Source organism: Sebastes umbrosus, chromosome 11 (genome assembly GCF_015220745.1).
Source record: "Sebastes umbrosus isolate fSebUmb1 chromosome 11, fSebUmb1.pri, whole genome shotgun sequence".
Classification (NCBI taxonomy): Eukaryota; Metazoa; Chordata; class Actinopteri; order Perciformes; family Sebastidae; genus Sebastes; species Sebastes umbrosus.
Window position 1 is genome coordinate 29,139,450 of NC_051279.1, and position 23,693 is coordinate 29,163,142.

Below are 23,693 nucleotides of genomic sequence, written 5' to 3' on the forward strand. Positions count from 1 at the left end.
ACTGTGAAATTTGAATATCTTAATAGACGACCTGACAGACCTGTGCAGGGCATGTGGAGAAAAGGACCCTGGGGAAAGGGAACCCTCAGAGGAACCTGTTGATCATTGGCTAGGAAGGCTTTAAAGTTTTTTACATGGAGAGTGCATTCTTAATTTATCACAAATCCAATTTATCTATTTACTTTCAGATTGAATGCACATCATGCAGCCTTTGGTATCACTGGGTGTGTGATGACAGGCATGAGGACTTTTTGTGTCTGGCTTGCACACCATGTTAAATGTTTTTGTTCCAGTAATCCACCATGAGTAAATAGTATGTTTTCTCCTTGAGAGGGTCATATGTTGTGCAGATTGATTGGCTACAAGTGAAATTTGTTGCCCTCTCCTGAATAAATTAACGTGAGTGTTTGACTTCTGTGTTGTTGTCTGGGTCAATTCTCAATCTAGTGCATTTTTGGTCTGAAACACTTTCTTTATCGTGCAGCTGATGCGAGATCTTCAAACTTCAATATTTCCACGTGAATACAACAACATAAACATAAACAGACACTTATTTGTGTTGGAAATCAGATTTTCAGGTCTGAAGTACACGGACAGTGTGGTCACAAGTTAATCTGGCTGCCTTCTGCGTCTCAGAGCGACTACTTAGCGGATGATGTTTGAGTTAAATATGACATTCATTGTGATCATCCCAGTGCTGGTGGCGCACAACTCCCGTCTGTCACACAAGTTGTGCTTTTAGAATGAGTTTGAATCCCGTAATGTGTTGTTTATGTTCCGTAATATGTTGAAAACAGGAAAAGCAACGCTACTCTTCCTGTTTTCAACATATTCATCATAACAAGCAACGTTCCAAACGCGAGTAGAATATAGCAGACACGTTTCCCCAAACAAGACTCCAAAGCTCCAAAGACGAATCCGGTATGTTTAAACATTGTAATGAAATGCTAAACAAAGAGGCGTTCACGAGGACAGTTACGTATTCTCTTCCTGCTTTTAACAGCTGCCGTAACTACGACAACCACAGACTCATTCGGCTGAAAGTCGCCAGTTAACAGGGTCGCCTGATAAACCGTAACACCTGTAGCACGACGCCCTCACACACACTAACGTACACCCGGCCTCGTCTTTCTTTGATACTGAGGACAAATACAAAGTCGGTTCATTAAAATGCACATACTGTCTGTCCTCTGTCTTTCAATCTAGACAAACTCGATGAAAAAAAACAACGAGATTAATGTTACAGACATCAAGCTAGGCTACAGGATGGGCTACAATTCCATACCCATCGTTGACATTTATCAGTGGTAAATCTTGCAAGCATCGCGAAAAGTATGCCATCATGTTACGAAGCAGGTGACGTTAACGATATGGCCGCATGGAGGAAACCGGAAGTCAGCGGACTAACGTTACAGTTATGCCGTTATGCACAGAGCTTATATAAGGTTACACTTTTATTAATTTCTATAACTGTATATCTGTATATGGATGCAAATGTCTGCTTATCGTCGTCAAACCGATGTGTTCCGAGATTGGACTTCTATACAATGCCCATCCTATTCTCTTAGCTTTTATTTTGATATATTTTCTTTTACTTCCGTGTCACGTGTCTGCCTTACTTCATTCGGAAAAAAGAAAAAACTCATTTGCAAAAAACAAAACTGGACCATTTTTTAAATTTGGTCCTCTCGTTTTTAGTTTTTTGATTGTGACAACAAAAAAAAAAACGGGAAACCCATGGCATTTCTGTCCATTCATCATTTTTCCTATTAGACATTTGTGTGAAATTGTCATCAATAACATTAATTCTTTTATTGCCAAAAACACGTTTTGTGAGGTCACAGTGACCTTTGACTACTTAACCACTCCTTGTGTCCAAGCAAAGAACGTACAGTATATTGTTAAGTAGTGAAAGTCAATTACACGTTCCATTGCAACGCCAGCACCGAACAGCAGACCTGCGCCTCCGCCATTTTGGACTGTAATCGAGTCGACTACCATAATGACGCCAGTTAAATATCCACCTGCAAAGTGCGATATAAAAGTAAGACAAAATTATTTCTCTTCTATTGTTCTAATTTTAATGTCTCTACCAAAATGGCCTGTGTTGAACCATAAAAATATCATAAATATGCATACTATTATAACTATTTATTTACTTACTTTTTTGCCGGGCTGCTTCCCAGAGGAGCATAAAGTGAGCGATGGACATAAATGGAAGTTAGAAAAATCCAGCACACAGATTGAGAGCAATCTCAAACTCTTTCCTCAAACATCGAACCTCCAAAATGGATGTCTAATAGACCACAGACCATGGATATAGAAGAGGTTATGTACTGTGCTTTTGCCCTGCGTGTTAGTTAATAGCCTACAACTACATTAAATTCTGTTGATGTCATGCTACTAGCACTACTAGCTACTGGCCGATAGCCGGTTGTTTGGGAACAGAGATGTTCATACATCCACCACAGTACAGGCTTACAGCATCCAGCCCAGGGGTGTATTAGAAGATAATAAAAGTGATGAATTACAGCCAATAGATCCATTATTATAGCTGCATACAGCTAGCAGGAAACAGAACCGGATATGTCATATCAGCGTGCAGGGCGGCGCAGTCCCGTGGGTCTGATGCACATTAATTATGTCGAGAAAAATTACTCTGGATTCAGCTGTTAGTTCATTTTACTACTTTTGGACATAATGATTTAAATGAGGATTATTTAAGTGTTCCTACTGGGAAGTTGATTTACCTAAAAAATAATGATCCCGATTTACAGTCGTCTCTTTATACATCCATGGCCACAGACTCATTGTCGGTTTCGGTCCAAAATGGCGCCAGCACTACTGCCGCGCCATCTAGCGGCCATTGTCAAAAAAGCACCAGAGTTTTGCCTCTTTGGTTCTATACTCTTTGGTCCAAGTGGATGTCAGATGTAATACAATTCCCTCGAGGTATTCCTGAGATGAATGGGACGGACGTAAAGTCAGAGTGACCGTGACCAAAATCTGATCAGTTCATAGTTTTTCTGCAGTTTCCATAGAAAGCATGTTACACTCGTGAGAGTAAATGTGTGTGTGTGTATCTTATCATCACCCGACTCTTGGCATCAGTGTAATATCAATTTTTTTATTTTTAATTTGAAAAATAACTTACATAAATCTCTGTACTCAACCATACTTAACCAAGACATAGCCTTGGCATTAACACATTGCACCAAAAAGAGAAAATTAAAAGGCATTCAAAAGGATAAATAACATATGTCTTTGTCATCATGTGAGGCATTTTTCCTGTTCCAAAAGAGTCTATCAATCTAGCCATGGTAGCTTGTTTATTCAAATTCTGACATCTAAAGGTATGTACAATGAAAATTAAAATGAAAATATATACTGTAGCTTGTTACAGCGACAAGGTTTTCTTGGACATTAAAATGCATCATCGTCATATGGAAAAGGAATAATGCCTCAGTTCAATTTCATTCAGACATACTGCAACTATAAGATTCATATACTTCCCAGACATGAGAAGTATTTTATAATTACTAAAAATAGAAAATAAAAAATAAACTGGTCTTGGCTTTTAAATAAAACTAACAAAAATATAGTAAATTAATTTCATTTTCATTAAAACAAGAAAAAAAACATTTTCTGTGGCAATATCCCTTGTTATTTGAACTTGTGATTAGCTCATCTTCACAAACAGTGCCTGTAGAATTGAACCACAGCAACATACATCTCTTGCATGTTTGCTGCCTCTTGATTAGGTATAGACCTCTTGCTGTACCAATACAGATTATTTTTGCATGTTCGTCAACAATACTGAAATAAAATACACTTGCAATCACAACTGTTTCGTCAACCTCCATTAAATATAAAATATTTTCCTTGTCACTTTTTTTTTCTCAAAAACCTGAAAGAAAATATGACCTTGGGGGTGGAATGTTTTTGTTAAAACTTCAATAATTGGCCGCAGAAGACCAAGAACTAATTTGCCGTAGAGTTCAATTTTAAGGTGAGGGAGAAAAGTAATGAAGTTGACATGCACTGTACAAGAAACTGCAAAAATTCCAAATATCATCTTTATCAAAACATGCTGAGTTACTGTAAGGTGTGCCCAAGCCATGTTGCAGAAAATCCTTTTCAACATGCTTGTTAAACAAATCAAATCCAAAATAAAATACATACTGAAACAATACAGAACTGTAAAATAACCAACAGTCCTAAAATCTGGACAATATCAGGGGACTGAACGATGGTAGCGATGAATAGTACAATGAGAAGTACCCTGGGACAAGGAAGAAAAAGAGAAACATGTACAATTTGCACATAATGTTTATCTTTATAAGGCATGAGCCTTTTACAATGAAATAAATAACTTACATTTATTTTCATTATCACTTTTTGTCACATAAACATTTTCTGTTAAATAGCTCCAAAAGTTTCCTTTAAGTTTCCCTTATCTGCATGTCTGCAAAACACAGACTCATGAATGGTCTAAAGAATGATAAACAATGTTTGTTTTTTTTAATCACGATGTTGCATTCACTCCCCTTGAAAACCATGCACTAGTGAAATTTATCTTTAAAAATAATATAAATTGTTGAAAATGGCTGATCTGTTTTGTTTTTCTTCATCTTTTTTGCAAGTTGCAGCCTCAAGAAAATAATTTTCTTTCTTTTTTTTTTTTTTTAATTCAGCTAAATTTGTGTCCATGCAAATGAACTAAAAGGGAAAAAAATATTTTTTTCTCATTTAATTTTCATACAATATATCAACAGAGAAAGAATGATGGTAGATTTTACATCTTTTCATGGGGTTTGGATCGTTACTGTATATCCTGGAGTGTTGATGGTAGCCACTTCAATATTGCCTCTGATTAACTTTGAAGTCTTTCTGGTGATTTACCAGTACGGTTTGATTCAGTACATAAACCTAGAGTATGCAGGGTATTTCTTTTGGGGTTTTGGGGGAGTGTGGATACAAGCTGGGACACACCTCACCCAAAGTGATGGTCTCCGAAACTCCATCTACACAGCTAGGTCTGTTGGCGTGGCGTGACCAAGCATCTGGTTAGAAACACTGTCACCCCCTTCAGATACAAGTACATTGACATAAAAAAAAAGAAAACAAAAAGAAAAAAAAGAAAAAAAGAAAGCAAAACATTTATTTTTCATTCGAAAAGGGCTTCTGTAGAACTCGTTTAGCGGTTCCCAGTACTGACCCCCATGGCTTCGAATTGGATGAAAACCTGGAACTGACGGATTCCTCGTGCTAAGGAGTTCATTCCAGCTTCCTCCAACAAACAACAACAACACCCGGCAATCCCGGCCGCCAGGCGCTTGCGACAACGCTTCGCCACGTGCACAATGTGCGCAACGTTTTTTGCTCAAAACACAGGATCACGTTTTTTGCACCCCTAGAAACAGGCTCAGAAGACACAACATCAAGCATGCAGTGTAACCGGGGGGCGTGACCTGTAATCGCAACACTGGCTGCTACAACAACGCTATCAGTCCACACGCTGCTATGATCGAGAGAAACTGTCCAGTGAGGATTGGGAAGCTCTTCTTGTCAGTGGGGCCAGAGTAGGGTCCACCAGTGAGGAAGGAGGAAAGAGCTTAAACCAGCCAATCACCATGTTGGACAGGTCCAGCTCATCTAACAGTATCTGAACTGCTCCCATGAATGATTTATGGTCCATACGTCCGTAGTCGCCCCAAACGATGACCTGCAGAGAAGAACACAGAAAAAAGAAATTAATCAAAAGGATGAGACAAGTTGAAACGGTGACAAATTAAAGAGGACCTATTATGCTTATTTCCAGTTGCATACGTGTATTTGGGGTTTCTACTAGAACATGTTTACATGCTTTAATGTTCAAAAAACGCTTTACTTTTCTCATACCGGCTGTGCTGCATTTCCTCTTTTCACCCTCTGTCTGAAACGCTCTGTCTGCTCTGATTGGTCAACTGAGCCAAACTCATCAGACTCCACTCCAGCTCCGCTCTAACTAACTTTGTTTTAGGGTGAGCCAAACTAGCCACTAGGCAGGTATTATGCAAATGTTTTACTGGGTGACATCACCACGTTATGGAAGAAAAGGCGGGACTTCAATTAAGGCGTTTCAGGCAGTTCAGGAGCAGTGTTTCTGTGGGGGAGAGTAACTCACTTTGGCGTGGACTTTGCTATAAACTATATAACACACTAATCGAAAGGGAAAAAGCACAAAAGCATAATAGGTCTTCTTTAAGTTGTTTTAGTAAGATTGATTCAGAGTTTCTGCTTTAATTCCTGTGAGAACTTTCTTACCTGTAAAACCTTCCCTCCTGGACTCTCCTCAAACGGCAGTTGCTGCTGGTAAAGAGGGTCCAAGGTTTTTCTTGCTACTTTTGTTTTCTTTTTGGCTATGCAGACTCCGTTTTCCAAAAGGTAGACCTTTACATATGGTGCTGAGAAGAGAGGAGAGAAAAGAAAATGTTACAATATGCACAGCCTCTTATTCTTATCGCACAGCCCTAAAGGAACATGATTTTTCATTCATTGTATATCAACATTTACGCTGAATTTAAATATTTGTCATAATGACAGTGTGAGAGCTTAAGTTACCTGGCAGTGCCTTGGAACCTGGTTTTCCCACAAGGCCACGGGCTCTGATGATCTCCACCTCCAGTGCTCCTTTTTTATCCACCATACCGATCTGGATGTCACCTGAATCACAAAAATAACAAAACGCTTAGCACACTGCTGACTTGATATTTATCAGCATATAAGGTAAATTTATAAGTTAGTGAGGTATATGTATATATCTATTTATTTTACAGTATATAAGGAATATAATAATGTAAGACTTGCAAGATTATTAAAGGTGCTAAATGCGAGATTGGGAGCATTTCTATTGCCTCTGCACGGCGCTCAACAGGGCGAGCCAGTGGCTCGTAGCTAACATTGCTAACAGTGAAAACAAAGGCAACACTGTTGACAGAGCTAACCGTGTTAACCTGGGGGGGAACTGGAGGATGTGTGCACTGCTTCCGCGATGGTACCGTCGGTTGAGACAGCGCTGTAACTGCCGTATGAGAGCAGTGCAGAGTGATGACTTTGAGCTAGCTAGTGGGGCTATGCGCATGCGCAGCCGGCCCGGCTATGTCAACAAAGCACGGAGAAGCTCAGATTACAACACACACAGTGGGAGAGTGACTTCATTCTCTGCTGAGGTAGACATTACTCCTCTATATCTCTACATAGATAACAGTTGTTTCCTGCTATATTAATGCTCTGGATATCACGTAGAGCACCTTTGACCTTGCTTCATTGACATTTTCCTTTCTTAGTGCAAAGAGCTATTCCGAGGATTACCAGGTACCATGAATGTACTGAATAAAAGGATTCTTGTTCTCACCCATAGGTGGGGTAGCCAACGTCTGTCGTCCGACCAGCTGGGCGGGGCCGAGACCATCCAAGAAGTCACTGAACTGGGCATCTGAGGAGAGCCTCACACCAGGGAAGATGAGACTGAAACAGAGAAAGACACACCGGTTACCACAGAGATATTGATAGAAGACGAAGCAAACGGCTGCAGCCTATTAAATATCATGAGGATTAAGAAGCATAATATGAGTAACCAAATCAAGTTTTGCGGTGTTTGCTGTGTATGTTCAAACTGCTCCCAGGAAAATATGTGTGTCGGAGCTTTTTGACTGTCCTCAGATTACGAGTCTCCTTACTTTCCCTCGGAGCTGTAGCTGTTCATGCTGCCGTCTGTGGACTCCCGGCTGGCCTGCCGAGTCATCCTGCTCCTCATCTCCACCGCCAGGCCCGTCTCTGTACTCCTCTGGATCGTGCTGCGTAACTTCTTACCGCCTGCTTCTGAACACACAATGACACAGGCAAAAAGGAAAAAGAGAGAGAGAGGGAGAGCGAGAGACTGTCAATCCACGGCATTGCATCATTTTGTGACTCACACAGCGAGTTGCACTCACACGGATTATTACTGATGTTCCTGTGCTTTCGTCTGCTACTAGAGAAATCATTCCAGAGGGGAAGCAAAAACACAAGGACTACTCTGTGAATGAAAACGTGAGCATGGCTTATTCTGGGATGCGTTGTGGCAATTTCACACAACAATTAAACAAGGTCACCAAATCAGCAAGCTCTACAGAAGGTGTATCTGTTGAACATGTGCAGCCCTGCTCTGGTCTCTGCTACCGACTGCCTACGGGGGTCTTGTGGGAGCCGTAGTGAGTCCATTCTCCACCCATAAACATCCAGCGTATGCCCCCCACCTCCCCATCCTAACTGATCCAGGTCGACAGCTGACTCCAACCATTAACCCTGCTGCTGCTCATCTCCACCCAGCCTCCCTGACAGGGTGTTTGCGCGTGGGCCAGGCCACGTGGCTTCGCCTGTGGTAGACGTACACACACCTACACAAAAGTATGAATGCTCAACCACTAGAGACACACCTGCAACCAGCACACACACGACACATACTGTGCAAAATTATGTTCATTTTATATCCCATTAAGAAAAAGGCGAGCAAATTCTCCTTCACTCTAGGGCTCGACCAAAGAAATTCTTAGTCGACGAACACTCGTAGGATTTTGACGACCAATCGCTTAGTTGATTTAATCGACAGATCTGTATAGCTGAGTTTCTCCACAAAGAATCACACAAAAGCACCACTTTGTGTTTACCAGAGATGTAAACATGAGTTTCTTAGAAATAAGTCATTCAGCATGAAAAAAGAATTAAAAAATGACTCATCCACTAAAGAAATCTTAGTCGACTAAGACCCAAACGACTGATTAGTCGACTAATCGACTAAGAGGGAGCAGCCCTACTTCACTCTGAGCATAGAGCAAGTCATCACAACATGCAGCGTTGATGATTAGGAGCTTGAAATGAAATCAGACACATTTTACGAAATGTTATTGCATCTCTGCTTTTCACATCTGTAATTAAATGAATGGAAAAATGAGGGCATCATGTTATTTCCCAGATGTCAGATAATCACTGCAAAGCCAGGCAACAATAATTTGCACAGTCACTTTTTGAATCACTCAGATGTAAAATCGTGACAAACAATCCATAGACCTTATGCCATTTTCACTTAATCGTTTCCCGGTTAGTTTTGATGAAACCCATCGAGACTACAGCGTTCCTAATCCAGCTTCATCATCGGTCCCCTGTGTGGCACCTCACTCTCCTTCCTCTCTCCTTCCTCGTCAAGTCAGAGGACTAACTGAGGAGAAGAGAGATGATCCTCGCTGTGTCCCGTCTCACACTGGCATAAACACACATGAAGCCTTTCAGCCTTGAGATCTCAGGCATTCAGCTGGCCTCCGCCTCCTCTTCCTGCTCTTCACACACTTCACAATAGGAGATGAAGCCGCAGAGGTCGTCTCTGACGTCTGTAGCAAATCGCAGCTTGCAGACCTCGGCCAATCAAATCAGCCAGTCGGATTTTTATCAATAAACGTTGAAAACACACCGTTTTTAAGCAAGTTTTCATGCTCGTTGCACAAATTATGAGATGCATATGTTATCATTTATACTGCTGATTATGATTACTATACTGCACAGACATGCAGCCATTACTATACTTACTATAATATCAATGAATGGGTGATCAATAATAACGTCAACAAAAGACTGCTGACATTTTTCAAATCGCAATAGATTGATCCATGACCACACCATGGTATAGACTTTAAAGACTCCAAAATCATGTTCCCATCCATAAACACATACGTATCTACATCATAGACACAAACACAAACACTACTGCATTTCACGCAGCAGCAGAAGAGGTGAACGTGTCAAAGACGGGAGCATTATCAACACCAGTTGGACAATGTGTGCGGCGAGGCACTTTTGTAAAGTATCTGGCAACATGAAACGGACGCGGCCTAAAAGTCAGACAGGCTGGCTCGTCACCAGAAGGTCACTGCCCTCAAATCTGGGCCTCACCAGACAGGAAAAGACTAGTGGAGAACTGCTCGCTGGCCAAACAGTGGGAGTGTGAGGAGAAGTGTGTGTGTGAAGCTGTGGCTAAAAAAACAGGCAAAAGTATGTAGATAATAAAAGAGTCAATCTTCTGCGTTGCAAATCCATGACCTATTCTATTTCTCTGTGAATAAATCCCCTGCCACTAGAATAGGAAATGATGAGAGCATCTCGGGAGGCATAAATAGAAACACATACAGTAGGAGTCATCACTTCAGTCATAGAGCGATGTTGAATTCCACTAAAGCTAAATAAATATCACCGCCCACAAGATACTAAACAATGACTCAGTCCAGCTACTAAATCCTTTTGTTTTCATTCATGGAGCCAGATTTTTAAATCATCAAGGGGATATTGACTAGCATGAGTAGAGTATAAGCATCCATGTTAACATCAACACCAGCGGCACTAGCAACAACAGAAGCAGTAGTTCACAACAAGCCTGCATGATGAGTGACTACTCTTGAGATGCGGGCATAGATGTTAAATTTCAGTTTATTATGTCGCACACAGCTCAAGCATCACATTATTATCCTAATTGAACTGTCATCCTAATTAAACTAATTACATCGCTGCCTCAATTCCCCTACGATCAATACCTCTGCATCTTCCCACTAATCCTACATCCATCACATCCCTCTCTATTGCCATCCCTCAGTTTAAACAGCACTGCTGCCCCCTCCAGCCAGCCAGCAGCTGATGCTGCTGCTGGGACATTTCCCCAGATGTCATCTTACCTCCGTCCTCCTCATCGAAGGAGTTCATGCAGGGGAAATAGACTGCCAGCGCTTCAAAGGATGCAGACAGGCTCATCTTGCTCTGGGAGCGCTGGATGCGCATCCCAGGGACCGCAGCAGAGGTATCATGCCCCTGCCTGCCCATGGTGACCGGCGGGCGTCCTTGTCAATGCGGTGATTTCGAATGCACTAGACGTAGGCTTTGCCTTCTCTAGATCTTACTGATGAAGGTTACAAAATCTGATCTGTTTGATAAATTCCTAAGTCCAGCAGTAGATGGATGACTCTATGACTGTAAGAGAACAGGTCTGCACTATCACCTAGTCTGTCCCTAAATGCTCCGTAGACTGCATCTCAGGGAGAGCTTCACAAAAAATGTTGCTTCAGCAGCCGAGTCTTGCGCTGTCTGGGTCTGACGTTCCTACTGCACCTCTTTCTTCACGGGGGGGAGGGGAGAGAGCTGCATCGCGCACCACCAATCAGAAAGCCGGGCTGCTCAGGCGCACCTCGGCTGGCTCTGCGGGTAAACGAGCTCTACCCAGAGATACTGAGCCCCCCCCCTCCCCTCTCTTCCCCTCTCCTCTCCTCTCCTCCCCTCTCCTCCTCACTTCATTTTTTTTTAACCTCTTCTTTTATCATTTGCTTTTCTCTTTTTTGATCTCCTCTGCTTGCTGTTTTGTTTCTTTTGTGCTATTCATCCCTGTTATTCTCCTTTTTCTCTCCATCCCTCCCTCATCTCCCCCATCTTATCCACAGAGGCCAGTGAAAACAAGCTGTCATTAGCTCTGCCAACAGCCCTGCTTCTCCATGAGAGGGCTTCGGCCACATGGCAGTCACTCAGTGCTCACGTGCCAAACTCACTGCTACTTTATTTTGTTTGTCATCCAAAACTACATCGCCACGGCTGTGCTGCGTGTGTTGGGAGGAATTCACTTTGCTTTTTTGCTGGCTGTTTCTCAGAGCTGCTGCAGAATGTGAAGCGGATGATCGTATCCTCGTGCTCAACCTGAACACTTCATCCGTCTTCTTTTCCACAGCTTCTGTGACACAGCTTTGTTGTGTTACGAGAAATTCATTTTCCCCCTTGATTAATCCCAAACCACACTTGACAAGCTCTTTGTCAAACTTATCTAAACATGAACCTCTTTCTCGGTTTATTTCTACCATTTGGGGCCACCTGAGGTCAGCCTATTTTACACAGTCCAGAGCAGATAGACACAACAGTGGTGTTAAGAGACAAGATTTCCTCACAGGTGGTCCCTGAAATACTGATGAATCTGCTCCTGGCACAGTGTGTGAGGGGGCAGCACATAAAGCTAATGTATGCCTTTAAAATAAACTTCCAGCCCCTCTGCTAACTGTCACTACTGCAGCAGCTCGGTAACAAATGAAGTTAAAGTGTGCTGCTTTGACACGCTGCCAGAGATCCAACTGCGGTGCTTTTGTTCTGAACGTGTGTCTGGCAGAATAGGCACAGGACAAGACAATTATAAATATAGCAAGCTCCCTGTAGTGTTATAACTAAGGCAAAAGTTCCACCCTAAGAGACACTGCAACCTACTTCCACCAAGAAGCCGCATAATGCATGGCGTCCATTTGCAGGTTTCATCTAGGTCAGCGCAGCCAAAAACAACACTTTACATCTGCAGCTAGGAGGAAACTGGACAAACACAGTTGCAACACAAACAATTGGGTCATTTCTAATGGGTCCTCTTAGAGTCTTTCTTTATGAAAGGGTATCATTTAGGGCTCCCGCTAACTAAGAGTGACATTAACCTACATATTTTGTATATTTTAATGAATCAAAAACATAGCTCATTTAAAAGAGAAGTTCTATCTTTAAGAGAATCATGTGTATTTTGTAAGTTTTTTAGCCATACTGGCAGAAATATTTCAAAAACTATTGGCTGGATTGCCATGGAATTTTGTAAAGACAGTCACAATCTTCTGCCTGCTGATTCGTTGTTAAATCATAAATATTGATGCTGTTAGGTGAGTGCAAAATCAGGGTTCTGCAGGTCTGCGATCGACGTGAATTAACTGAAAAGTAAATCTAAGTGCTCAGTTAGACCATTCGGTTTGTCAACTGCACTTTTCTGAAGAAATGCCAACAAAGATGAGACAAAGAGGATTGCATAAGTGGCGACAGTAGATCCACTCGCCGTTCACTCTGACAACACATTTGGCACGTGTTGTGCGTTTCATCTTTCACACCTTTGGTGTCAGTTTATTCTTACCCATCCACCCACTGCACAGTGGCAGAGAGAGAAAGAAAGGGGGCACCTCAACATTTTCCACTGTCAAAACACCCACTACACCTGACACGCGACACCTGAAGGAAAAATAAGGTTAATTAAAGCCGCAAGCGGCATTTCGCGGGTTCAAGCTTTCGCCCGCTCAAAGCGCCCCCTAGTGGCTGATTTAAATGAAACTTCCAGCGGATGTTTCAACTACTCTTGTGAACATATGCTGCAAGCTTGGAGATGATGGGCCAAAGGCTTGTGAAGTTAGGTCAACTGATGTGCTGAGCCCTGCCCTCTTAAAGTTCATTGGTCAACAGATTCATAACGCAATGAGGTATCAACACGCTTTATGCAACTTTAGATGACATTAGTCCAATAATGATCCATAGAAAATTTGGTAGTAATCGGACCTACGGTTTTGGAGGAGATGTCAAAAATGTGGCGGAAAATCTAGTTAGGCGGACTTTAGTGGTCCAAGAGGCTTTATTGTAGATCACACGGAGCTGGACATGTGTGTCAAATTTCAAGTCAATCAGACTTACGGTGTGAGGGGCGTGGCCTATCCAAAATCGCGTTTTTGGGAGTTAATTACAGCGCCACCATGTGGTCGATTGGGGTCATAGTTCTTGAGAAGCAGCTGCACATCATTTCCAGTTATTGTGCCAAGTTTCATGTTTCTATCTCATTCCAGCTCACGGCAAATTGCGCTTATTCGGCAGACGACAAATAATAATAATAAACCGGCACAAACTCAATAGGGTTCTGCCCCTTCGGGGCTTGAACCCTAATTACAGTCCTCTTGTTCAATACGGCACGTGAACGTGTGTTCAAGGAGTGTGATGATAGAGTTTGTACCTCACGTGAAAACAACACGAAAACCTAGATGGAATATGAAAAATGTGCCAGATGATACTTCAAGCTAGGGTTGGTAATGTTCAGAAACTACCGAGAGTACACGAGATTTTAAAAACGATCCAACAGATTCGAAACCGAATGAAATGATTGAACGGGTTTATTACAGTCCAGCAACAGCCACAGATAACAGATTTTTTTTTTTTGTCAGACCATTTGATTTATTGATTGCTGTTAGGATGTAATGAGAATTTCACCTAATATAACAAAAAATGTTTTTGAAGAACACTACCAACCTGAGCTTTAACATTATCCACAAATTAAAATCCTTGTTATTAAAGATTAGAGCATTTCAAACAAGTTCAAAATTGTGCTAGAAGAAAAGTAAGAATCTAGGTCTCCATTTAAGGCCTTGAGGGTACTCTCCGATTTCCCAACAGCATGACTAGTACAGATACAACATATCTAGTCTCAAATCTACAGGACAGAGACCACACGGCTGCAAATTATAAGCATCTCAGAAGACAGGAATCTGAAGAACTCTGCCAATTCCACTACAACAACAAAAGAGCGTAATATCCCAGAAGTCGTATGTAAGATCCGTCTGGCATGCAGCAGGGATCAAAGACAGGAGACTTCGGAAGTCGTTCTGATTGATGATCCCCTGCCGGGCCAGGCGTCAGAGAGCGACTCTGGCCCTACACACTGTAAACACCGCTTAATGGAGGCCTCAAACCCTGGCACTCACATGCACGGATGTAGGCAAATACACATGTTTGAGCACTTAAAAGCGCACGCACCAGGACACGCACCAGTACGCACGCAAATGTGGGCAAACACGCTCTCTCTTCTCTCAGTTTACATTCCCCGCTGCCTACCTTGATGCAGGCCAGGCCTGCAGTCAGGAAGTGCAGCTTGCCCTCTTGTGTCTAGCTCAAATCTGATGAGCATCATAAAGGGAAATAGCTTTAATTACAAAATAAGGTACGATATCACCTTTGAGCTTCCCACTGTTTCAGTCTCACTTTACAACGCATTAAAGCTGCATTCATAGATTTTTGGCCACTAAATGTGAGCATACTTGCAAACTTTGAGACCTCAAAAATAGGGAGGATTTCAAAACTACGAATAGTAAAATAATAAATATTCTGCAACAAATTAATTGAAAGAAAGAAAACTGAATAATTCGCCCCTCTGGCATGAACTTGCATGAATCTCTGGCATGAACCAATATTCATCAATATTCATTCACTTTTTTGCCCCTGCTTGAGTATTTCTTTCTCTTAGTACTCTCTCCATCTCTCACTCACTGAAGGCCCTTCAGCACCACTATGCTCTGAAACCCAATTTCCAATGGCTTGCGCCGTGCCCTGAGGGCTTCTCCCTGCATCGAGCACAAAGCCCAACTGGGCGCTGCGTGGTGTAATGTTGTGAACCCAGCGACGAGCGCAGTTCAAACTGTTGTGTAGCGAGCGGTCGCAAGCTGCTCTCTTCTGCCAGTAAACAACATCAGGTGTAGCTGTATTGTTGTCCGGGCTTATACAGGCTGTACAGTGCCAGAAACAGGATGAGATAACGAAAAAGAAAAAACGTGTCAACATTTGTCATACATCGGGAGAAATACAGGAGAATTGTGACCTCGGGAGCAAACCGGGAGAGGGCGATAAAAAATGTGAGTCTCACAGGAAAATCATGAGGGTTGGCAAGTATGAATGTGAGACACACACTCCTGACATATTACCACCTTATAAAGTTGTTATGCCTATAATGTGTTAGCGAATAGTTGCATCACTAGAAACATGTCGCCCGCAAAACCATTGTTTTCCTATGGTACCGCGCACCTGCCGTGCGCACCTGTCTTGCGCTGCATTTTTCTAGCAGTTTTTAGATTTCAAATCTATCTTTAGATATCAAATATCTCAACTTTTCAGCGCCAGGCGCGTAGTCGCACCTCTCGTCAATGTCACACTTGACCCAGGCAGCCAATCAAATCAAGCAAGAGGTGGACTTTACTACTTTACCACTTCCTTCCTGTTTTGATGCTGGTATATGTGGTGGGGCTAGTCAGCTGTTGGACTGTGACAATGTAGGGGGAATTCATATCTCATGTCATGATAGTTTCATGTAGGCTACTGTCCTTGAAAGAGAGAGAGAGAGAGAGAGAGAGAGAGAGAGAGACCATACTTTCTTTCGTTTTTGAAGCGACCACGCCTGTAGCGATGCCTCTCAGTGTGATCAGTCCCTAAAACACCCTCAGAAACAACAGCAACATTAGCATTCATTTGGAATTATGTTTGTGTTGAAGAATGTAAGTCCAAGATTCACATTTTTTAGCTCTGTTTTGGTCCCCACCAACTCCAGCGATAAAATATTGGGATCTTTAACTTGCTATATGTTACACTGTCTTTACTAGCTAGTTGCTAATTTTGTCTGTATACAGTTTGGTACAAAGGAAGTAGCGTGCAGTCTGGTTATCAGACTATTTTGCTGGAAAAAATGTTGCGTATGGAGGTTAATGAGAGCAGTGAGACTTGAACAACTTTAAAAGACACAAAAAAAAGAGCTTAAAGAGGCTAAAAAGCTCCATAAAGCTGCAGAGTCGGGTGCTAGTTCTCTGTTATTACAAGTCCTATCTTCTCCCAGAGACCTTTTGATTCAGTGTAATATAAACATATTCACTAATACAGCCTTTAATCTTGTACGTTCTGTTAATGCAACTGAAAGTAGAGAAATTATAATCATCTTGACGATATAACAGCTCGTGTTTCATATATAATAAAATACTTCATTCACACCTAAACATGTACACACACACTGTGTCCTGCCATTCACTTCACACCTTCAGTGGAAGGTGTGAGGTATAAGAGAGGCATATTTGAATCGTGAAATGCAGGAGGTGTAGCAGTTGGAACAGTCTGTCCCGTTGGCTGCCTCCCTCCTCTCAGTGGTGCAAACACTGAATGTACAACAGATGGAGAGCTAACAAGAGAGAGAAAGGGGAACTAAATACTGCCAAGACTTATATGTGAAAAAAATCCTGATAGAGACCGGTGACATCACCCAGCTGACTTCTCTGTCTTTTACTGTCAACAAAAACTGGTGTAATAAGTAGAAAAACTTCTCTTGCGTGGGAAAATTGCGACACAAACACGCCACCACGGCATGATTACTTCTCATACTGGAAGAGGAAATGAGCGACAATTTCTATGAAGAGCAGGAACATCATGCTCACGCTCCATGACTACACTGACCGCAGTATTTTTCTTAGTGCGTGTCTCATCAGGCTTCCTCTTCGACTGACAGCTACAGAGCGGAGCTGTCAGCGTTTGAAGACAAAACAATCACAAGAGGAAGTCATATTTTTAGCAGCAGTTTAAAAAAATCTAAAAATGTAGGGTGGAAGTTCATATTTAGTCCAGTTCACCAGGATGTACTCTACTGAAATGTGGGACGCGTCTACACAAGTGTGTTATGTCCAAACCTCAGACTCAGGCAAAGGAGACATATGGCTGTGGAGCACGAGCCACACTGCAGGCAGAAAGCACAGAGCAGCTGGTGGAGCATGGTGGGGTTTAGAGGATGAATCAACAGCTTTTAAAGCTGAGCTCATAGAGATAAAAGCATATTATTCTTAAAGTGATATTCCACCCAAAAGTGTATCTTTTTAGTATTAAACTGTTGGCTTGAAATGTGACAGTGAAGTGTTTCGTCCTGCATGTACTGCAGTCTGCTCAAATTCATGTCTGCCATAATGAATTTTGATACGATGTGTTAAATAGAACATCTGTGAGAAAAACAACATAACGTGATCATGGATTTTACCACAGTGCTAAAAAAAATAAAGACGTGTGCTCTCAGCAGTTCAAAAGTAAATATGTGGTAACATCAGCAAAGACCAGAGATTTGTACGGTCACTCACATGGGCTCACATGTCCACTTCATTTCCACAACTCGCTGGGTTACTGTACATGTATTCCCAGGGTTAACATCAACAGACCTTATGTTTTCATTAGGTCACTCACCACTAAATTATGCTGCTGCGTAATTACTGAACCACAACGCAGGATAAACATCCTCAAAACAAGAACATTGGTTAATTTGTTGGATAATGCAGAGTACACTGTCTGCTAAGAGAGATGCTGCTCTCAATGGGAAAAACAATTATTTAGGCCACCAACTCTGATATTCACATCACAGCTTGTGAATAAACATAAAGTCATCAGTGATGCTAATACAGCACTTTGGATAGAACCATTTCAGATGGAGACTGTAGAGATTTACATGTGATTCTAATACCGTAAAAAAAGTACTTCATTCTTGTGCACGGTGAAGTACCTAAAGAGAGCAATATCATAAAAAATGTGTCGGGGGAAATAACCTTCACCTTCATTTAATTGGAGATGCTACTTCATCTGCGTGATAACAAAATGCAGCCCCAAACTGTCTGGTGTTTAATGCTGACCTAATGTGTTTAGATTTTGCTGCAGGTGCACAGCAACTGGAACAAAACGTACAGTGACCATAGAAACAGATACGGCTGGCCGATATGGAGAAAATCAAATATATTGATATTTTGGACCAAATACCTCGATGACAATATTGTAGGGTTGACCAGTGGTGCTTTTGCAAAAATATTTACACAATGATAAATAATCATCAGTAATGTGGATATAATGACTAAGTGGGTAAAGGTAAATAATAGAAGAGCTAAAGTAAGTTCAGAAAATTACATCATTTACTGTTATACGGCCTATAAAACCAGGAAAAGACAACACTTAAGCCACATTACGATATCCTAAATCTAAGACGATATCAAGTCTCATATCATGATATCTATATATTATTGATATATTGCCCAGCCCGACTCAGGGTCAAAATGAAGTCCAGACTATGAGATATTATAGGGGTACTGCACTAATGTTACACATTAAAGCTGCAGGCGGTAGCGTTGGCGCGTCTCCGGCTGCTGTTCGTTGTGCTGACCTGAGGCTGGTTTGCAGTCTGAGAGTTGCATGGTGAGCTTCTAGCAATTGTCTGCTTTGCAATAGTCTGGAGTGGTTGTGTGTGCACGAGCGTGCGCTTCTGTTTGAGGTGAGTGCCCAAGAAAAAAATTTGCACTGGGGCCAATCACAATTATGTTACGCTGCTGTTTCAGAATCATATGTTAGTGTACCGTTTAGCTGTAAAATTAGAAAGTTTGTGACCCGGCCGCCATGTTGAAAACAGTCGAGCCAAAACCAAGCACCGCCCGCCAGCCGGAGCAAACTTTCTCATTTTACAGCTTAACAGTACGCTAAAATATGTGAGAAATACATTAGCTGAGAAATAGGCATTACAGTAACAGGATCTTGATTCATATTTGATAGCATACATCAATCAACGTATTCAATCTTGGGCAGTTGCACCAAAGTGCAGTTTTAACACCACACTGCAGGAAACTGTTATCACAAGGATTGTGTGCATGTAGGTTACTGGTCTTAGTGCCGTGACGTATTCTTGGTATATTGCAGCTGCTTCATTAATAGATTTGGAAAGGTAGAAAAGCTCCCCTTCCTAAAGTGTATCCACACATATTTAGGTCACTGCAGAGACGGCTCATTCTGAGAGCTCAGGCTGGTTAACAGCCACGCGTCTTCTGCAGAATTGTCGTAAAAGAGAAGGAGAGAGAAAACTGGAGTAGAGGGAAAGACAGAAATATCGTAGAGCTGCTGGAAGAAATGAAGGTGAGACGACAAGGTGGAATGAGAAAGTGAGGATGAACACAGAGAGAAGGGGATATAATGACAGCGAGATACAAATGTCAGTTAGGAGGGAACGAGAGAATAAGTGAGGTAGAAAGAGGGATGGGGAGAAAGCAGCCTCGGTGTGTACCTGTGCGGCTATGTTCCTTTCATGCATCATCCTGAGAGCAGCATGTCCGCTCCGGCCCCATAGGAGATTAATTAGCAGCCTCAGCTAGCTGAGGAGCTGCTGATATAGGCACCCAACTCAACTCACAAGATAAATTACCTCAGCTGAAAGCTCAAAGTTCAGCTATTTTACCACATACAAAACAGTCTGTCGGAGGACTTTGGAGGTCCAAACTATGTCAGTACGTGTTGTAGGAGAGGGAGCAGGGACAAAGGAGGAGGCAGCCAATGCATTGTTCTCTCTTCTCTATACATTTGGCTATTCTGGGCACAGTCAGTTCGGTGGCATACATACTCCCTCTTAGTAAAGCTATACATTTATCAACGAACACAGTGAACCTGGGATCATACTCTAGCTGCACAACACCACCAATAGTTTCCCTAGCAGTGTGATTTGAGATGTCAGGTTAGTGCCCAAATCAGATCTTATTAAACCCTGTCTTTTCTTAGAAGCAAAAGTAGGAAAATGATTTAACAGGTTGCTTACAAGTTACTTCTGAGAGCCAACGCTATGGCATCCTACGTCACCTTCATTAAAAAAAACTATTTATTAGACCAAGTGAGTGAAATGCCCTAATTTAATCCTTCCCTGACAGACACATCTAGGACAAATAGTGAGCTTCTTTCAGCGTCAGGTAGAGAAAAGTAGGACGTAAGAAGAATCACGCTAGAAAACTCATGACTGCACCCAGGGGAACAGGAAACTATATATACTGTACCGCATACTCAGAATCCTCCCCACTGATTACATCTTTTTTTTTTATTTCTATATCACTGTGGGCAACCTCGCCTGCTTTTGCCTATTAAGGTCCAATTTCTTGTATTTCCTGCACTGTTCACCTCCTCATCCTTAATGTCCGATAGTAATGTCCTCATCCTTAATAGTCCGATGCTGCTGTCGATTATGTCTCTGGGACACCGTCAGGAGTCTGAGACAGAGGCCATTATGGGGTAAAACTACTGAAATGGATTATCAGGTAGAACGCTACTAGCTGTGTTATAGAGATGGTAGAAAAAAATTGCCTATTATATATCTGCAATATTGTTAAAGAGAGATATTCCTTTTCCATCCTGTTATTCATTATGCAAAAAGCGAGATCACCACATGCTCACCACAAACAAGGGGTGATGTGAGATACACATTTCTAACAACTGCAGAGAGCAGTAATGCATATCAGTTCATAATCTATGTTGTTTACAATTTATGTTTCAAAATATGAAAACATTTTTTTTGCATTTTTTTAATGTGCTTATAATAAAATTATCATTATTACATATATATTAAATATATTGTAATATATAATTAAATTACAATTGTATGTGTGTGAAATGCTGGAATGAAAAACAACTGGGCGCCATTAATAAAGGTGCTAAATGCGAGATTGGGAACATTTCTATTGCTTCTGCATGGCTCTCAACATGGCGACGGCTGAGTCGGTGGCTCGCAGCTAACGGTGCTAACAGTGAAAACAAAGGCATTCACTGATGACAGAGCCAACAGTGTTAACATGGGGGGGAGCCGGACGCTGGGTGATACGCTTCCGCGATGACGCCGTCGGTCGGGACGGTGTTATCAGCTGTAACCGCCGTATGAAAGCAGTGCAGTGCAGCGGCCATGAGCTAACCAGTGGGGCAACACATGCACTAAAAAGCACACGCGGCCGGACGGCTATGTTTTTACATGATTACAACACACACAGACGGAGAGCGACTTCATTCTCTGCTCAGGTAGACATTACTCCTCTATGTCTTTATATTGTAAACAGTTGTTTGCTGCTATATTAATGCTCTAAATATGAAATTTAGCACCTTTAAGCAACAAACATAAGAATGCATCAGAGCCAATAATGATTCACAGTAACGAACTGCAGATGTGAACAGCAGGTCAATACTGTAAAATGCTGACAACGTCTTCATCAGCATATTTTTTTATGACAACCTCCCCCACTGAGAATATGTAGCACAGATAGTAAATGCGTTGGAATGAATAGACAGAGAAAAAAGGCCTACTTTTCAGATGCCAATCAAAAGGAAAATACACGGAGAAATGCACAGATTAATGCATGGAGAATGGGTTTTCAATAAGCCGGCGAGATTGGATTGTTAGTGTGCGGCTTTAGCTGAGTCAGGCTGTGTAGCAGCAGTTTGGGTCTCTATTGAGCTTAAAGCATAATGTAGCGGGGACCGGAGGACTGCTGACTGGTGGACGGGACAATTGAGCTAATAAATCAAATTGATGTTTCAGCTTGCTCATGATGACCAATAAAAAGCCCCTAAACGAGCACACGCATAGTCTTATTATTTCCAAAATGCATCTTTCTAAAATTAGGACAGCGGAACTTTTCTGTTGCTCAGCAACAACATTGTTAATAGCTTTAATTACCTCAAAAACAAAACACATCTAATCTAATAGTGATTAAAACGTAAATCATTTCTTTAACATGTGGTGGCTTTCTGTATCACGTGGTGCGGTGTGGTGCATTAGTGCCTCGCGCTGAACTGCCTCATTAAACAGTTTGTTTTTGTGTGTATGATTAATCAAAGCCCTCCGAACTCAATAATGAATCCATCTCAGGGAGTTGATGCTGAATGCACATGTAAAGTCTTCTCTTTCTCGTCCATTGTTGGCTCTGTACTGCCCCCTTGCACTCAGTTTCGGGTCCTGTTATGGAATTATGGACATATACACAAAGTAAGCCTTCATTGCAGTTAGCAAAATTAAGCAGTTGTGACATGTTCATACACTCCAGATATTACTCAGATATAGTGATACATTTGTATTCCCTGAAAAATCGAGTGTCTTCCACCGAGGACAAAACCAGCAGTTCAAATCTACAGCTGCAAACTGTGTACACACAATACTCAAGGCCGGCCACCTGGGAGCACATCATTCCATCTGACCGACCTGTGTTTGTCAAAGCCAGAGTCGTGCTGCTTGGCTGATCCGCCCATCATCCACCAGCACTTGGCAGTGCACACATACACACAAACTGTCGAGCAGTCTCTTAAAACCGACCATCCTTTGAATGCACCCTTCAAGCGGGGCGATGAGCCTCTCCAGGATAACGCACAACAAAGTAGGGCAAAAGGCAGCTCGGCGGTGTGTGTTGTGCTGGTGCAGAACCAAATACAGATCTCAAATATAGAGAGGCAGATGTACGCACGCTCTCACAAACTCCATCTGATGCACTTAGAAGCACCGAGTGAAATATTAATAGCTCGGGTTGTGCTGTGTCTGCACAGGGAAGGAGTGTGTGTAACTTTGATCCTGAAACTGTGTGAAACCGTTCAAATGGGTATCTTGAAATAAAAATCGGAACAAATGCCGGTTGGTTTTTGTTCCCAAAAGTAGATTCCAGAAGACTCGTCTTATTCAGCAACGTAACCATCATTAATAGTCAACAACACAAAACTGCTTCACAGTGCAGTTACTGAACAGCAACAATCTATCTTCCAACAGCCATTATCTAAATAAACTAGGGCTGTCAATCAATTAAAATATTTAATCGTGATTAATTGCATGATTGTCCATAGTTTTTATTTGCTCAAAATGTACATTGAAGGGATATTTGTCAAGTATTTAATACTTTTATCAACATAGGAGTGGACAAATATGCTGCTTTATGCAAATATATGTACACATTTATAATTAGAAATCAATTAACAACACAAAATAATGACAATTACTGTCCAGAAACCCTCACAGGTACTGTATTTAGCATAAAAAATATGCTCAAATCATAACATGGCAAACTGCAGCCCAACAGGCAACAACAGCTGTCAGTGTGTCAGTGTGCTGACTTGACTATGACTTGCACCAAACTGTGATCATAAAGTGGGCATGTCTGTAAAGTGGAGACTCATGGGTACCCATAGAACCCATTTTCATTCACATATCTTGAGGTCAGAGGTCAAGAGACCACTTTGAGAATGGCCATGCCAGTTTTTCC

At 41.8% G+C, this 23,693-nt stretch overlaps 1 protein-coding gene across 24 annotated transcripts in view; it reads right to left on the reverse strand.

Moving 5' to 3' along the window:
- Nucleotides 1-3,106: 3,106 nt before the first annotated feature.
- rims2a (regulating synaptic membrane exocytosis 2a) overlaps nt 3,107-23,693 on the reverse strand; it is a 183,627-nt gene continuing 163,040 nt past the window's right edge. For 22 of the 24 annotated variants that reach the window (XM_037783885.1, XM_037783863.1, XM_037783862.1 and 19 more), the window contains 5 exons: nt 7,722-7,863; nt 7,397-7,509; nt 6,604-6,705; nt 6,307-6,446; nt 3,107-5,725 (listed from right to left, as the gene is read on the reverse strand). In XM_037783885.1, the coding sequence (XP_037639813.1) occupies nt 5,522-5,725; nt 6,307-6,446; nt 6,604-6,705; nt 7,397-7,509; nt 7,722-7,863 (701 nt within the window). In that variant the 3' untranslated portion in view covers nt 3,107-5,521. Of the gene's footprint in view, nt 5,726-6,306; nt 6,447-6,603; nt 6,706-7,396; nt 7,510-7,721; nt 7,864-10,739; nt 11,311-23,693 lie in introns of those variants that run through there. The other 2 variants (XM_037783884.1, XM_037783883.1) reach the window with 2 other exon arrangements.